Source organism: Mirounga angustirostris, unplaced genomic scaffold, assembly GCF_029215605.1.
Source record: "Mirounga angustirostris isolate CCGP_5_RB_7025 unplaced genomic scaffold, mMirAng1.0.hap1 SCAF_11, whole genome shotgun sequence".
Lineage (NCBI taxonomy): Eukaryota > Metazoa > Chordata > Mammalia > Carnivora > Phocidae > Mirounga > Mirounga angustirostris.
Window position 1 is genome coordinate 66,381,197 of NW_026991719.1, and position 18,736 is coordinate 66,399,932.

At 37.0% G+C, this 18,736-nt stretch overlaps 1 protein-coding gene, 1 long non-coding RNA gene and 1 pseudogene across 3 annotated transcripts in view; 1 reads left to right on the forward strand and 2 right to left on the reverse strand.

Moving 5' to 3' along the window:
* The window catches only part of LOC135361943 (uncharacterized), a 333,098-nt gene extending 324,318 nt beyond the window's left edge, over nucleotides 1–8,780 (forward strand). For both annotated transcript variants that reach the window (XR_010406204.1, XR_010406203.1), the window contains 2 exons: nucleotides 3,074–3,123; nucleotides 7,397–8,780. This is a non-coding gene — a long non-coding RNA (uncharacterized LOC135361943). The remainder of the gene's footprint in view (nucleotides 1–3,073; nucleotides 3,124–7,396) is intronic.
* LOC123860077 (RNA ligase 1-like) lies at nucleotides 5,461–6,537 on the reverse strand (annotated as a pseudogene).
* A 6,502-nt stretch (nucleotides 8,781–15,282) lies between the features above and the next one.
* On the reverse strand, nucleotides 15,283–15,603 carry LOC123836768 (cytochrome c oxidase subunit 6A1, mitochondrial-like). Its single transcript, XM_045866064.1, has one exon. It carries the CDS (start codon nucleotides 15,586–15,588, stop codon nucleotides 15,283–15,285), a length of 306 nt encoding a protein of 101 aa, XP_045722020.1. The 5' UTR covers nucleotides 15,589–15,603.
* Nucleotides 15,604–18,736: the final 3,133 nt, after the last annotated feature.

Genomic DNA, 18,736 nt, shown 5'->3' on the forward strand with positions numbered 1-18,736 from the left:
AAAAATATGCCTAATAAAGTTCAAAATAATGGACATAAGGCTGTGTAGTTTATTTGAGAGAAGAGTGGACAAATTCAATGACAATTTCAACAAAGAGATAGAAAATTTTAAAAAAATAACTAATCATATCCAAAGAATACAATAACTGAAGTGAAAAATAAACTAGAGGAAATCAACAGCAGTTTAGACGATGCAGAAGAACGGTTTGACAATCTGGGTGACATGATAATGGAAGGCAAACAAGCTAAACAGCAAAAGTTAAAAACATTATAATAAAAAAATGAGGAGGATAGTTTCAGAAAACTCAGTGACATAATCAAGCATAATAACATTTGCATTATATGAGTTCCAGTAGGAGAAGAGAGATAGAAGGGAGCAGAAACATATTTGAAGAAATAATAGCTAAGAGTTTCCTACCTGAGGAAGGAAATTGATATCTAATTCCAGAAAGCATTAAGAGCCCCAAACAATAAAAAAAAAGAAAATCCACATCAAGACACAAATTAATTAAAATGGAAAAAATTAAAAATGAAGAGAGAAAGTTAAACACAGCAAGAGAAAAGAGAGATCTTACATAAAAGGGAAGCCCGATAAGATTATCAGCTGACTTTTCAGCAGAAACTTTGTAGGACAAAAAGACAGTGCCATTATATATGCAAAGTGTTGAAAGGATCAAAATAAAAAGCTTTTGCACAATGAAGAAAACCATCAACAGGATGACAAGGCAACCTACTGAATGGGAGAAGGTATTTGTAAATGATATATTTGATAAGAGGTTAATATCAAATATACATAAATAACTTATACAACTCAACACCAAAAAACCACAAATAACTCAATTAAAAAAGGGCAGAGAACCTGAATAGTTTTTTTTTTTCCGAAGAAGATATACAAATGTCCAACAGACACATGAAAAATTCCCAACATCACTAATCATCAGGGAAATGCAAATTAAAACTTCAATAAGATATTACTTTATACCTATCTGAATACCTAGAATCAGAAAGACAAGAAATCACAAGTTTTGGCAAGGATATGGAGAATAAGGAAACTTGATGCCCTGTTGGTGGGATTGTAAATTACTGCAACCACTATGGACACTAGTATGGAGGTTCTTCAAAAAATTAAAAAAAAAAAAAAGAATTACCATATGATTCAGCATTTGCACTACTGGGTACTTACCCAGAGAAAACAAAAACACTAATTCAAAAAATATATACAGCCCTATGTTTATTGCAGCATTATTTGTAATAGCCAAGATATGGAAGCATCCCAAGTGTCCATCAGTAGATGAATGGATAAAGAAGATATGGTATATATTGATAATGGAATGTTACTCAGCCATAAAAAAGAATAAGTCTTGCCATTTGCAACAACATAGATGGACCTAGAGGGTATAATGGTAAGTGAAATGAATCAGAGAAAGGCAAATACCATGCAATTTCATTCATAATTTAAGAAACAAAACAAATGAACAAAGAGAAAACAAGAGAAAGAAAAGGAACAGACTCTTAAATACAGAGAATAAATTTGTTGTTGCCAGAGGAAAGATGGATGGAGGGATGGGTGAAATAGGTACAGGGGATTAAGAGTACACTTATCATGATAAACACTGAGTAATGTATACATTTGTTGAATCATTATATTGTACACCTAAAACTAATATAATACTGTATGTTAATTGTACTTCAATAAAAATAAATTTAAGAGGGGCTGAAAAGAAAATAAAACCCTATGACCTGGAATACTCTACCTAGCAAGATTATCATTCAGAATTGAAGGAGAGGTAGGGTTTCCTAGACAAATAAAAATTGAAGGAGTTCATCACCAGTAAACCAGCCTTACAAGAAATATTAAAAGGAACTCTAAGTAAAAGGAAAAGACCATTCTTAGAAGTAAGAAAATTATGAAAGAAAAAAAAATATTGGCAAAAGTAAATATATAGTAAAGATGGAAAATCAATCACATAACAAAACTAGTAAGAAGGTTAAAACATAAAAGTAGTAAAATCAATTATATATACAAAATTTAGTCCAGGGATACACAAAGTGAAATGATATGAAATATGACCTACATAAATCATGGGGAAGGAAGTCAAAATTTACTGTTTTATGTGTTTGAACTTAAGGAATCATCTACTCAATGTAGACTACAAACATGTAGGGTAGAATACATGAAACCCATGGTAACCATAAACCAAAAACATAATAGATAAACACACACGAAAAGAAAGAAATCCAAGCATAACACTAAAGAAAGCCATCAAGCCACAAAGGAAGAGAGCAAGAGGAAAAGAAAGGAATAAAGGATAACTACAGAAATGAAAAGAAAACAATTAACAAAATGGCAATAAATTAATACCTATCACTTGTATGTACCCTTGCTACCCAGGAATGTCTAGACTCAACTATAATCAAGTGTTCAATCCCCTAGAGTGTTTACCAGAGAGGTCCTGTTCTTCGACCTGCCAGGTTTTGTGAGACAACTCAGAGAAAATACTCTTGTAGTCATGCCACTGGATGGGCACCACTTGCCTCTGTGTAGAGATTCTTAGAACAAGAGACTTAGAGTGGCTGAACTCTCTTCAAGGGTGTAGTACAAACCCCAAGAGGGGAGAGTCCCCTCCAAGGATTCCAACCCTAGTTCCAGTAGCTTGAATGGGTTAACCCAGGTGTGCTGCCATTGCCCACTGCTCTGTCCATTGGAAACCAGGAAACTGTAGGGCAGAAACTTAGAAAGACAGTAGCCCCATCTGCATTACCAAATGTGTAAACAAACTAATCTGAGTTTTTTCTTTGTTGAATCACAGAAACTACACCAGGTGGAGTTGTCACAGAAAGTAAAATTTATTTGCATAAAATAAGATCATGGGGAATAACTTCCAAAGCCACAACTCCCTGAGTAAGGGTGGATAGGTTTCTTTTATTTAGGGTTAGAATGAATATATAAGAAGAGGATCCTTGTCATCATATGTAGAAGCAGGCATAAGATTGTGCATGCACTTTAAGAAAACATGCCTATACATATATTGTATGTTATGTAAATGAGGCTTGTGCTCCTTCTTGTGTTGCAGGTGAACTGTGGAGACTCCAGGCCCTGAGGTCAACCCAGTCCATTCCAAAGGTATCACCAAAAGTTCTGGGTCTTGTCTCAAGAAAGAACTTAAGAACAGACATGAAACAGAGCAGATGAGTGACAAAAGTGGGAAAATTTATTAGAGCATAAAGTGTACTCGAGATATGAATGTGGGCAAACTTGAGAGAATGAGAAAAGGAGAGAGAGAAAGAGTTGTGTCTCTAGGGATCAGGTTTCTAACTTTCATCAACAGTTGTTACCTAGGGGTTGAAATATTCATTAGTTGGGGTAGGGAAGCAGGGTTTTGTACCTTTTCTTCCTTATATGGTCAGGAGTTTTCTTTCATGGCATCTGGCATCTTGGGCCTGACTGATTTGATCTGGCATCGGTGGAGTGCTGCCAGGACAAGCCTTTAACTTTCCTTTTTGTGTGTGTGTGTGTGTGGGGGGGGTTAGGATTAAAGAGAAATTTATTTTTTGATTCTCACAAATATAGCTCATTATTTTAATATTAAGTTTTTGGGTCACATTGGGAATAGTGTCTTTTATTTACTTTTGAAATTCTTTTTGGGAATAACTTCCTTTATTAAAGAAAGATATTTGCCATGCTTTATCTCTTAAAGAATCTATAAACAGAACAAAAGAGCATAAGTTGAAGAATTAACTAGTGATCACTAGCTATTCTAAAGTTCAAATTGTCTCTTCACCAGATGCCTCTTAGCCAGGTAGAAGTCCTAGAGTTTCCCTAATTCTAAATATATTTTTAAAAAGTTGGGCGCCTGGGTGGCTCAGTTGGTTAAGCGATTGCCTTCAGCTCAGGTCATGATCCTGGAGTCCCTGGATCGAGTCCCACATCGGGCTCCCTGCTCGGCAGGGAGTCTGCTTCTCCCTCTGACCCTCCCCCCTCTCATGTGCTCTCTCTCAGTCTCTCTCTCAAATAAATAAATAAAATCTTTAAAAATAAATAAATAAATAAAATAAAAAATAAAAAGTTGACTATTATTCATTAACAAATAGGTATTTGTAAAGAAAATATAAATGAAACCTAAACCAAAGAATCTTAACCAAAATAATTTGTGTTATAGCCAAGTCTTTTTGATTGCCTCAATGAGAGTATCTGATATACTTTTGGAGAATGATTAAATGCCGACCCTCCCCCACCCATTTAAGAACTGATAAATTTTAGTCAAAAACTAGGACATAACTTACAGAACAAATAATGTGATTTACCAGCTAACAAGTTAGTTACTTATGCTGTACCATGAAACCTTATTAACAAAATTCTAAGAAAATACTTCTGCCTATATAGTATATAAGTATATTAGATTATTCAGGTTACTTTGGATTTTATGTTTGTAATTAAGTCTCTTTAGTTCAAATCTAAAGAATATATTATATTCCTACATACCTTTCAAAGATATTATGTTTCTACTAGGAGAAACAAAAAAGCTGAAAAAAGAACTGGAAAACTTTGATCCTTCATTTTTTGAAGAAATTGAATATCTGAAGTATAATTATAAAGAAGTGAAAAAGAATATTCTTTTAGAAGAAAAGTTAAAAAAAACTTTCTGAATAATGTGGAGTTGAATTAACTAGTCCTGTTGCTGCTTCTGAACAGTTTGAAGATGAAGAAGAAAGTCCTGCTGATCTCCCCATTTATTAAGGACTACCTATACCTGTAGTTTTATTTGACTACTAACTTCATAAGTTAAAACTTAATCTGGAAATCAAACAGGTCTCTGACCTACATGATTTCCTTCTTCATACCCTGTACCTTTACTAAATACAAGTTTTAGTAAATAAAATTGTATGAAATTTTAAACATAATAGAAAAGTATATTTTTGATGACTTTAGAGTAAGTTATGACTATCAAATAAGCTGTGATGAATTTCTGTATACATAATGTTTAAGTTTTTTAAAGAGTATGGGGTGAGCTTTAATAACTTTTAACATTTAAAATTGGGGTTTTATATATACTTATTTACATCTGTGTTAAGACTCTAGTTTTATATATATGTACATGTATATAAACATGATGTTACAGCCATATGTTTTGTTAAGTGTTAGAACAAATTCATCTTGAACTATTTAATTTTTAAAGTTAATGATCCAAAATTGTTGGTTTAATTGTTGTCTTTATCCAACTTTTGTACAAGGTAGGGAGCTTATTATTATATTTCTAAGTCTAATGGTTGAAATTCGTTTGGTGGTTCTAAAAATTTTTTTGAATAGACCTTTGCAACTGGGAAATTCATTTCTTCAAACGCTAGAAGACATATTGCTCTATTAGACATGGAACCTTGAGATTTTTTTACCTTGCACATATGACAGAATATTCAAGATTCAAAGATAACAATAAAGCTGGTTCTTAATTGCATTTCTAGTTTATACATCAAGTATTATATCTTTGAGTTTACCAAATTTCTGATTATCTATTTTTGAAAAAAGACTAAACAAACAGTATCAAAGGCATGGTCATACTTATTCAGGTTCATGTTGATAATAACTGGTTTTGAATTCATGTAAGTATCTGGAATTGGCCAGCCTAAACCAAGATGATGGCGATGAACCTTGATTAAACAGCCATCACTGCAATTACATTGATATTCCTTCAATTTTACCCTCTCTGCAATGTTCAAACTAGGATAATAGATCATTGTGCTTCAAGGTAGGTTGATTTCAGATTTGAAATGTCCCATGTGGTATAAGAAGATATAATGGATGCTTCTTGCTTCCTAACCCATATGGGTTTCCATTAATATTTGTTCATATAAGTTCTAGTGTTTGTTCTAGGAGATCTGAGAGTGGTACTGCACGAATTTCCAGAAGCCCAGTACTACCAGGATGATGCTTCAGTACCAGGGCAACTTTGAATTAATAATTAACTTCAGAGGAATGTCAGTAGTACTGTTTGTTGTGTTTCTCCACTGGTACCCAACCAGGAATGTGTCCATTTTCATCAGGCATCAGATTCCTGTTTAATTGTTCTATTTCCTTCGCTTGTATCCAGCACTCTGGAACAGGTTTGAAGTCCTCCTCAACATTCCAAAAAAAATCTTTTAAGTTTTGTTTTGAATGTAAATAATTTTTAAATCTTTTCTCAGCTAATTTCTTAGGTTTTCTATCTAGTCGAGCCCAAAGGTATGGCTGACCTTTGTAGGTAGTAATATAACAACATGTTTCATCCACTTTTTCTGTTGGAATTGCACTGTATATATCTGCATCTAATGCCTTGTGACTTAGAGTTTCAGTTGCCAAAACTTTAAATGGCTGATGCTCCCTTTTGGTGGAGGGCTCCTCTTTCACCTCTGTCACAAACACACAGGCATTTTCTGCTGCACCAAATCTAGGCGCCTCATGGTGGGCCCAACAGGCAGTGCAAATGCAGAGGACGCTTCCAAACAGCTCTGCAGCCAGGAAAGCATCCCCAGCAGTCACACACACTGCTCAAACCACAAACACTGCCCGCTCAACACTTTTAACTTTCCTGATAGTTGTCCATGACTTACTCATTGTTGGCCTCCAGGTATCCTGTTAGAACCTAACTAACTGCACACTCTAACACTTTGGTGGAGATTTTAGTATTATAATGAAGTAAATGTAGTTATCCGTCATTTTAGAATTCATTCCATGGCCCATTTATGCAGGGATTATGTTCAAACTGGCCTGGGTGGTCTGGGCCAGCTGGAGGTCTTGTCAAGGCAATCACTATCACTTAAGGGGTGGTTTTGGTTTCCATTTGCATGAATTAAGAGATAAGCTGGAAAGAAGAGCTTAAGGGAAAATATGGGACAAAAGTCAGTGAATACAAGCAGGTGGGCAGTAAAGATCAGGTATGAGGGTCTAGCTGGCCATAAAAAAGAATGAAATCTTGTCATTCGGAATGACATGGATAGAGGTAGAGTGCATTATGCTAAGCAAAATAAGTCAGAGAAAGACAAATACCATATGATTTTACTCATATGTAGAATTTAAGAAACAAAACAGATGAACATAAAGTAAAAGAGAGAGAGAGAGAGAGAGGCAAACCATAAAACAGACTCTTAACTGTAGAGAAAAAACTGAGGGTTGATGGAGGAGAGGTGGGTAGGAGATGGGCTAAATGAGTGTTGGGTATTGAGGGCACTTGTGATGAGCATTGGGTGTTATATGTAAGTGATGAATCACTAAATTCTACTCTTGAAACTAATATTACACTATATGTTAACTAACTAGAATTTAAATAAAAAGTTGAAAAAAGAGAAATAGAAATTAGTTGAAATAGAAAAAGTTGAAAAAATAGAAAAAGAAAAAAGACTAAGACAAATTCTCTCTCTTTCAGAATGTCTTTGAGCTGAGATATCAATCTTCTCCTGCCTTCAGACTCTGACTTGAACTGGAACTTGCACCTTCAACTCTCCTGGTTCTCAGTCCTTTAGACTCAGACTAGAAGTATACCATCAATCTTCCTGGGTCGCCATCTGCAGATCTTGGGAATTCTCAGCTGCCATAATGGCATAAGCCAATTCCTTAAAATAAGTCAATCATATACATATACATATAAGCATACATATATAGGCATCCCTCACTTTACTGTGCTTTGCAGATACTGTGATTTTTAAAAATTGTTTGTGGCACCACTGCATTGAGTAAGACTACCAGTGCCGTTTTTCCAATGGCATTTTCTCACTTGTGTCTCTGTCACATTTGGTAATCTTCATTATATTTCAAATATTTGCATTATTATTATATTTTTATTGTGATCTATGATCAGTTATCTCTGATGTTACCATTGTAATTGTTTTGTGGGGTCATGAACCATGCCCATATAACATGACAAACTTAATAAATACTGTGTGTGTTCTGACTACTCCACCAACTGGTCATTCCTCCATCTCTCTCCCCCTTCTTGGGCCTCCTTATTCCCTGAGACACAACAGTACTAAAATTAGGCCCATTAGTAATCCTATAATAGCCTCTTAGTGTTCAAGTGAAAGGAAGAGTCAAACATCTTTCACTTTAAATCAAAAGCTAGAAATGATTAAGCTTAGTGAGGAAGGCAGGTCAAAAGCTGAAATAAGTCAAAAAGTAGACATCTTGCACCAAACTGTTAGTAAAGTTGTATATGCAAAGGAAAAGCTTTTGAAGGAAATTAAAAGTGCCACTCCAGTGAACACAAAAATGATAAAGTGAAACAGGCTATTGTTAATATAGACAAAGTTTTAGTGCTCGTGATAGAAGATCAAACCACCTACAACATTCCCTTAAACCAAAGCCTAATCTAGAGCAAGGCCCTAACTCTCACTTCTATGAAAGCTGAAAGAGGTGTGGAAGCTGCAGAATAAAAGGTTTGAATCTAAGAGAGGTTAGTTCATGAAGTTTAAGATAAGAAGCCATCTCCATAACAAAGAAGTACAAGGTGAAGCAGGAAGTGCTGATGTATAAGCTGAAGCAAGTTTTGCAGAAGATCTAGGTAACATAATGAATGAAGGTGGCTACACTAAGTAACAGATTTTCAATGTAAATGAAACAATCTTCTATTGGAAAAAGATTCCATCTAAGACTTTTGTAGCTGGAAAGGAGAAGTCAATGTCTAGCTTCCAAGCTTCAAAGGACAGACTGACTTGTTAGAGGTTATTGTAGCTGGTGACTTTAAGTTGAAGTCAATGCTCTTTTATCATTCCAAAGGTTCTAGGGACTTTAGGAATTATGCTAAATCTACTATTCCTGTTCTCTATACATGAAATAATAAAGCCTGAATGACAGTACATCTGTTTACAACGTGGTTTACTGAATATTTTAAGCCCTCTTTTGAGACCTACAGCTTACAAGAAAATGTTCCTTTCAAAATATGACTGCTTATTGACAACACACTTGGTCACCCAAGAGCTCTGATGGAAATGCACAATGAGATTCATGCTGTTTTTAATGCCTGCTAATACAGGATCCATTTTGAAGCCTGTGGATCAGGGGAAATTTTTGAATTTCAATTCTTATTATTTAACAGATAACATTATTATTTAACAGATTAACAATTTGTAAGGTTATAGATGCCATAGTGATTCCTCTGATGGATCTGAGAAAAATAAATATAAAACACTTTCAGAAGAATTTGCCATTCTAGATGCCACTAAGGTCATTTGTGATTCATGGGAAGAGGTCAAAATATCAACATTAACAGGAGTTTGGAAGAAGTTGATCCCAGACCTCATGGATGACCTTGACAGGTCCGAAACTTCAGTGGAGGAAGTAACTGCAGATGTGGTATTAATAGCAAGAGAATTAAAATTAGAAGTGCAGCCTGAAGATGTAACTGAATTGCAGCAATCTTATGATAAAACTTTAACACATAAGGAACTTCTTCTTATGGATAAGCAAAGAAAGTGGTTTTCTGACATGGAATCTACTAGAGGAGATGCTGTGAAGATTGTTGAAATGACAACAAAGGATTTATAATATTACACAAACTTAGTTGATAAAACAGCAACAAGGATTGAGAGGACTGACTCCAATTTTGAAAAGAAGTTCTAGGAGGAGAAAAGATGGCAGAGGAGTAGGGGACCCTATTTCAACCAGTCCCCTGAATTGAGCTGGGTATCTACCAGACCATTCTGAACACCCACAAAATCAGCCTGAGATGTAAGAAGATATATCTGGATTTCTACAAACAGAATATCTCCTGTGGTTGGTCTCAAGGTATGAAGCCAGGAGCCGTGATGTTGCAGGCAGAGATTGGAAGATAAACGGAAGGGGGGGGGAGACTCTGGGATCTTGCACTGCCTGGGTGCAAAAGCCTCCCATGCTGGGAACAGGGCACAGACTCGCAGACCTGTAGCAATGGGGAAAGGACTTCAGGGCAGCCCCCCAGACTGAAACCTGGAGCTGCGGGGGCACATGTGTGAACCAGGGGTGGCTTGCGGTTTGAGAAGCACAAAGGGCAGAGACGTGCCTGGACATGGACATGAGGGCTGGAAGTGCTGCTGTGGGGTGCACAACCCAGGAACCTGCAGTTTTTAGCCGCACAGACAGAAATTGAGACAGTGTGGCCTGGAGAGCTCAGTGAAGATCAGACTGTGATCTCTCTATTCTGAAACAGGGGTTTGGATACATTCACTTCTGCTCTGACTCTCAGAAGAGACACAGAAAGCCACCAGGGAAAGCCGTCAGAGAACAAAAGCCCTAAAAAAAACATTTTCACTGAGCCCACCCCCCCCACAAGGGGCAGGGCAACTCTGCCCAAACAGGGGTTGCTTGAGTAACAGCATGGCAGGCCCTTCCCCCAGAAGAAAGGCTGGAAGAACAAGAGGCAGACAACCTTAAGGTCCCTATAAAACAGGTGCATCTTCCTTGGGTTGTGGTTAATAATTTGGACTCTGTACATTCCCCCAACCACCCCTCAGCAGAATGACTAAGAGAAGGAACCCCCAACAAAGGAAAGACTCAGAGACTGTGGCCTCTGCCACAGAACTAATATATATATATATATATTTAAATAATGGATATAACCAAGATGTCAGAAAGTGACTTCAGAGTAACAATTATCAAGGTGATATCTAGTCTTGAGAAAGATATTAACAACAATATAGAATCTCTAAGGGCAGAAATGAGATCTAATCAAGCCCAACTTAAAAATGCTATGAATAAAATGCAGCCCAAACTGGATAATCTCACCGCCAGGGTAAATGAGGCAGAAGAATGAATTAGTGAGAGAGAGGATAAAATGATAGAAAAGAAGGAAATTGAGGTGGCATGGGAAAAACAAATTAAAACCCAAGGAATCAAACTGAGAGATATTATTCACTCAATGAAACGTTCCAATATCAGAATTATTGCAGTCCCTGAGAGGGTGGAGAGAGAGAGAGAGAGGTCTAGAAGATATATTTGAGCAAATTGTAGCTGAGAACTTCCTTAATCTGAGGAAGGAAACAAGCATTTGTGCCCAAGAGGCAAGGAGAACCCCTCCCAAGATCAATAAGAACAGACTGACACCATGACATATAATAGTAAAATTTGCAAATCTTAGATCCGAGGAAACAATCTTGAAAGCAGTGAGGGGGAAGAGATTTCTACGTACAGAGGGAGGAACATCAGAATAACGTCAGACCTATCCACAGAGACCTGGCAAGCCAGAAAGGGCCAGCAAGACAAATTCAGGGTACTAAATGGAAAGAATATGCAGCCAAGAATACTTTACCCAGAAAGGCAGTCAAACAGAATGGATGGAAAGAAAAGGAGCTTCTAAGACCAGCAGAAAATGAAAGAATATGTGACCACCAAGCCCGCCCGGCAAGAAATATTAAGAGGGGATCTATACAAGAAGAAAGACCCCAAGAGTGATATAGATCAGAAATTTACAGAGACAATCTATAGAAACAAAGATTCCACAGGCAACATGATGATAATAAATTCATATCTTTCAATAATCACTCTCAACGTGAATGGCCTAAATGCTCCCATGAAATAGCACAGGGTTACAGATTGGATAAAAAGACAGGACCCATCCATATGCTGTCTACAAGGGACTCATTTTGAACCTAAAGATACAACAAGACATAAAGTGAAGGGAGGGAGAACCATTTTTCATACCAATGGACCTCAAAAGAAAGCTAGGGTAGCAATTCTTATATCAGACAAATTAGATTTTAAACTAAAGACTGTAATTAGAGATACAGAAGGACACTATACCATGGTAAAAGGGTCTATCCAACAAAAGGATCTAGCCATTGTTAATATCTATGCCCCCAACATAGGAGCAGCCAACTACATATGCCAACTGTTAACAAAATAAAGAGACATATTGATAATAATATGCTAATAGTAGGAGACTTCAACAATCCACTATCAGCAATAGACAGATGATCTAAGCAGAAAATCAACAAAGAAACAAGAGCTTTGAATGACACACTGGACCAGGTGGACCTCATAGATATATACAGAACAGTCCACCCTAAAACAACAGAATACTCATTCTTCTCAAGTGCACATGGAACTTTCTCCAGAATAGATCACATACTGGGTCACAAATCAGGTCTCAACTGGTACCAAAAGACTGAGATTATTCCCTGCATATTCTCAGACCATAATGCTTTAAAACTGGAACTCAACCACAAGAAAAAATTTGGAAGAAATTCAAACACTTGGAAGCTAAAGACCACTCTGCTCAAGAATGTTTGGGTCAACCAGGAAATCAAAGAAGAACTTAAACAATTCATAGAAAACAATGAGAACAAAAACACATTGGTCCAAAACCTATGGGATACCGCAAAGGAGGTCCTAAGGGGGAAATACATAGCCATCCAAGACTCACTCAAAAAAACAGAAAAATCCTGAATACAAAAATTAACTTTATACCCTAAAGCCCTGGAGAAAGAACAAATAAACCCTAAGCCAGGCATCAGAAGAGAAATAAGATTAGAGCAAAGATCAATGAATTAGAAACCAGAAATACAGTAGATCAGATAAATGAAACTAGAAGCTGGTTCTTTGAAAGAATTAATAAGATCAATAGACCACTGGCCAGACTTATCCAAAAGAAAGGATAAAGAACCCAAATTAAAAAATTATGCATGAAAGGGGAGAGATTATGACTAACACCAAGGAAATAGAAACAATTATTAGAAATTAGTATCAACAACTGTAGGCCAATAAAGAAAACAACCTAGAAGAAATGGATACCTTCTGAGAAACCTATAAACTACCAAGATTGAAACAGGAAGAAATTGACAACCTGAATAGACCAATAACCAGTAATGAGATTGAAGCAGTGATCAAAAACCTCCCCAAAAAACAAGAGTCCAGAGCCTGATGGATTCCCTTGGGAATTCTACCAAACATTCAAAGAAGAAATCATACCTATTCTCCCAAAGCTCTTTCATAAAATAGAAAGAGAAGGAAAACTTCCAAACTCATTCTATGAGGTCAGCATTACCTTGATCCCAAAACCAGGCAAAGACCCCATCAAAAAGGAGAATTTCAGACCAATATCCCTGATGAATATGGATTCCAAAATTCAGAACAAGATCCTAGCTAATAGGATCCAACAGTACATTAAAAGGATTATCCAGGGGTGCATGGGTGGCTCAGTCCATCAAGCATCTGCCTTCGTCTTGGGTCATGGTCACAAGGCCCTGGGATCAAGCTGCATATCAGGCTCCTTGCTCCATGGGGAGCCTGCTTCTCCCTCTCCCTTTGCCTCTCCTCCTGCTTGTGCTCTCTGTCGCTATCTCTGTCACTCTCTGTCTCTATCAAATAAATAAATAAATAAAATCTTTAAAAATAAATAAATAAATAATAAATAAATAAAATAAAATAAAATAAAAGCATTATCCATAACGACCATGTAGGATTTATCCCTGGGATGCAAGTGTGGTTCAACATTCACAAATCAATCAATGTGATAGAACACATAAATAAGAGAAAAGAATCACATGTTTCTCTCAATTGATGCAGAAAACGCATTTGACAAAATACAGCACCCTTTCCTGATTAAAACTCTTCAGAATATAGGGATAGAGGGAACATTCCTCAATTTCATAAAACCCATCCATGAAAAGCCCACAGTGGATATCATTCTCAATGGGGAAAAGCTGATAGCATTTCCCTGAAGATCAGGAACACAAGGATGCCCACTCTCACCACTATTGTTCAGCATAGTACTGGAAGTCCTAGCAAGAGCAATCAGACAACAAAAAGAAATAAAAGGTATTCAGATTGGCAAAGAAGAACTCAAACTCTCACTCTTCGCAGATGACATGATACTTCATGTGGAAAATCCAAAAGTCTCCACCCCCAAATTGCTAGAACTTATACAGCAATTCAGTAATGTGGAAGGATACAAAATCAATGCACAGAAATCAGTTGCTTTCCTATACACTAACCATATAACTGTAGAAAGAGAAATTAGGAAATCTATTCCATTTACAATAGCACCAAAACACTTAAGATACATTGGAATAAACCTAACCAAAGAATTAAAGGATCTATACTCTTGGAACTACAGAACACTTATGAAGGAAATTGAAGAAGACACAAAAAGATGGAGAAACATTCCCTGCTCTTGGATTGGAAGAATGAAACTTGTTAAAATATCTTTGCTGCCCAGAGCAATCTATACTTTCAATGTAGGGAAAAGAAGGGGCACATACAGCCCAAGTTACATAGCAGCAAGTCCACAATAGGCAAACTGTGGAAGGAGCCAAGATGTCCTTCAACAGATGAATGGATAAAGAAGATTTGGTCCATATATACAATGGAATATTACTCAGCCATCAGAAAGGATGAATACCCAACATTTGCATTGACATGGATAGAACTGGAGGGGATTATGCTAAGTGAAATAAGTCGAGCAGAGAAAGACAATTATATGGTTTCACTTATCTGTGGAACATAAGGAATAGCATGGAGGACATTAGGAGAAGGAAGGGAAAAATGAAGGAGGAGAGTCAGAGGGGGAGATGAACCATGAGAGACTATGGACTCTGGGAATCAAACTGAGGGTTTTAGTGGGGAGGGGATGGGGGATGGGTGAATCAGGTGATGGGTATTAAGGAGGGCACATATTGCATGGAACAAGGGGTGTTATATGCAAACAATAAATCATGGAACACACATCAAAAACTAATGATCTACTGTATTGTGCCTAACATAACATAATAAAAATAAATAAATAAATAAATAAATAAATAAATAAATAATAAACAAACAACAGAAAAAAAAGAAAAGAAGTTCTACTGGGAGGAAAATGCTATTAAACAACATGACATGCTACAGAGAAATTGCTAATGAAAGGAAGCATCAATCAATGTGGCAACATCATTGTCTTATTTTTATTGCCACAGCCACTCCAAATTTCATCAACCACCACCCTGAAGAGTCAACAGTTTTCAACTTTGAGACAAGTCCTTCTACCAGCAAAAAGATAATATTTGATGACAGTGCAGATTATAGTTAGCAATTTTTATCAATAAAGTATTTTTAATTAAGGTATATACATTATTTTTTATACATAATGCTATTTTACTTTTAGTAGACCTCAGTATAGTGTAAACAATTATTTTATTTGTTTTTTGTTTTTTGTTTTTCGTGGACCAATCTAAGTTATTTATTTAAGCCATCTCCTGCCATAAGCAAAGGGATGGAAGATCCGTATATTGGTCATCATTTGATACAAACAAGGAAGGTGAGCTTAAGGTCCCATAGACTTTTCTGGTCAGTGTGCAGAGTCATGATCTAAACCAGTGCTGTAGTCCCCCTGGGTGGTGGTCCAGGTTCTCTTTTTTCATCTTCATAGCCGATTGGAAGTGGATTCACGTGAGAGTTATGGAATAGAGTATGATTACCATCTCCCCAGGGAAAGGGCTTGGACCTGATGTGGAGATGGTGGTAGGCGATGAACTCGGGTCTCTCATGCTCTCTGTGATGCGACCTCAGGAAGACATTCAGCATGCTCACATCCATGCCAGGGAGCACTGCGAAGTAGGTGAGAGCCTTCCACATGTGAGCTGAGCCCTCCTCGCTGTGGGCACCACTTGACATGGACAGCCCCAGCCGTGCCCCGGACCAACCTAGCAGCCCAGACTGATGGGACACAGTTACCACGCCACTGCCATTTTAGATAGTGTAAACAACTTTTACATGCTCTGGGAAACCGAAAAATTAATTTTGCTAATTATTGCAATATCCACTTTATTGCAGTGGTTTAGAACCAAACTTCCAATATTTGTAAGGTATGCTTTTGACACACGCATATACAATCTTCTATTGGCTGTGTTTCTCCAGAGAACCCTGAGTGATACAGATCTTGATACCAGGATGAAGTCCTTAAACATTTAAGTCACATATTTGTGCTTTCAGGGCCTGCTTGGACCTGATCATATATACATCACCTCCACTTGGTGATGGATTGTTGGTGCACACATTGAAGTTTATGTCTTGATGGGTCAGATAAAACCAGTTCATGATGGACAGCTCAGATAACATGGTAAGAAGGTAGCCCATGGTTAAGCATTCAGTCTACTAAGGTCCACTAGCCAGCCAAGAGCATTTCTCAAAAGCATATTAATTATTCATGGATGATGTCAAGGCTTTGATCCAAAAACCTATTGTCCTGCACTCCAATTCAACTATGGCACCTGCCAAATACCCAAACATTGTCCCTATCTGCCCCCTGACACTTTTAGCAACAATGCATCTACTGAATTATGTGGCTGAGTGACAGAGCAGCTTGCATCTTATTGTGGGACCCACTCAAAAGTAGCAGGCTTTTTGGGTCACGTGGAAAATTAGTGAGTCATAGCCAAACACTTCTGCCATAAGATGTGGCTGTGCAAATCTCTTAAATATAGACCACATCTTGGCTTCTGAAATTCAAGCAAATTTATCACAATATCCTTCTAAAATAGAGAAGACTTGTTATCTTTTCCACATCTATTCCCAGAGAGAGGATAATCTATCAGGGAATGTGAAATGAGACCCCAGCCCCAGAATTGTTTTTAAATTAACATTTATTATATCTTCTTCTTACTTTTATCTTTATTTTTTTATTTATTTTTAATTTAATTTTATTTTATTGTTATGTTAGTCACCATGCATCATTAGTTTTTGTTGTAGTGATCCATGATTCATCGATTTTGTATAACACCCAGTGCTCCATGAAATATGTGCCCTCCTTAATATCCATCACTGGGCTAACGATACCCCCACACTCCTCCCCTCTAAAACCTTCAGTTTGTTTCTCAGAGTCCATAGTCTTTCATGGTTAGTCACACCCTCCGATTCTACCCTCTTCATTTTTCCCTTCCTTCTCTTAATGCCTTCTATGCTATTCCATATGTTCCACAAATAAGTGAAACCATATGATAATTGCCTTTCTCTGCTTGACTTATTCCACTTAGCATAATCTTCTCCAGTCCCATCCATGTTGATGTAAAAGTGGGGTATTCATCCTTTCTGATGGCTGAGTAACATTCCATTGTCTATATGGACCACATCTCCTTTATGCATTCATCTGTTGAAGGGCATCTTGGCTCTTTCCACAGTTTAGGTATTACGGACATTGCTGCTATGAACACTGGGGTACATATGGCCCTTCTTTTCACTATATCTGTGTCTTTGGGGTAAATACCCAGGAGTGCAATTGCTGGGTCATAGGGTAGCTCTATTTTTATTTTTTTTGAGGAAATTCCACACTATTTTCCAAAGTGGCTACACCAACTTTCATTCCCACCAACAGTATTAGAGGGATCCCCTTTCTCCACAATCTGTCCAACATTTGTTGATTTTGCTTTGTCAATTTTTGCCATTCTAACTGGTATGAGGTGGTATCTCAATGTTTTCATTTGAATTTCCCTGATGGCTAGTAATAATGAACATGTTTTCATATATCTGTTAGCCATTTGTATGTCTTCTTTGGAGAAGTGTCTGTTCATGTCTTCTGCCCATTTTTGACTTGATTATTTGGTTTTTGGGTGTTGAGTTTGAGAAGTTCTTTATAGATCTTGGAACTCAGCACTTTGTCTGTAGTGTCATTTGCAAATATCTTCTCCCATTCTGTGGGTTGCCTCTTTGTTTTATTGACTCTGCCATGCAGAAGCTTTTTATCTTGGTGAAGTCCCAAAAGTTCATTTTTGCTTTTGCTTCACTTGCCTTTGGAGATGTATCTTGAAAGAAGTTGCTGTGGCCAATGTTGAAGAGGTTACGGCCTATGTTCTCCTCTAGGATTTTGATGGATTCCTGTCTCACACTGAAGTCTTTCATCCATTTTGAGTTTATCTCTGTGTAGGTTGTTAGAGAATAATCGAGTTTCATTCTTCTGCATGTGGCTGTCCAATTTTTCCCAGCACCATTTATTAAAGAGACTGTCTTTTTTTCCATTGCATATTCTTTCCTGCTTTGTTGAAGATTATTTAACCATAGAGTTGAGGGTCCATATCTGGGCTCTCTATTCTGTTCCATTGGTCTATTTGTCTGATTTTGTGCCAGTACCCTGCTGTCTTGGTGATCATTGCTTTGTAATATAAGTTGAAATTGGGCAACGTGATGCCCTCAGCTTTGTTTTTCTTTTTCAACATTTCTTGGTGACTCAGGGTCTTTTCTAATTCCATACAAATCTTAGGATTATTTGTTCCAGCACTTTGAAAAATGTCATTGGAATTTTGACTGGGATGTCATTGAAGGTATAGATTCCTCTGGAATCTATAGCATAAGCTAGAATCCTCTAGCATAAGCATTTTAACAATGTTTATTCTTCCAATCCATGAGCATGGAACGTTTTTCCATCTTTTTTTGTCTCCTTCAATTTCTTTCATGAGTGTTTTGTAGTTCCTAGAGTATAGATCCTTTCCCTCTTTGATTAGGTTTATTCCAAGGTATCTTATGGTTTTTGGTGCTATTGTAAATGCAATCGATTCTTTAATTTCTCTTTCTACAATTGCATTGTTAGTGTATAAGAAAGCAACTGATTTCTGTGCATTGATTTTGTATCCTGCAACATTACTGAATTGCTGTATGAGTTCTAGTAATTTGGGGGTGGAGGCTTTTGCGTTTCCCACATAAAGTATCATCTCATCTGTGAAGATAGAGAGTTTGAATTCTTCTTTGCCAATTTGAATACCTTTTTTTTTTTTTTGTCTGATTGCTGTTGCTAAGACTTCTAGTACTATGTTGAACAATAGTGGCGAGAGTG

Excerpts from the sequence above, each read along its gene's own strand:
- LOC123836768 (XM_045866064.1), bottom strand. The coding sequence starts at position 15,588 with ATGTCAAGTGGTGCCCACAGCGAGGAGGGCTCAGCTCACATGTGGAAG.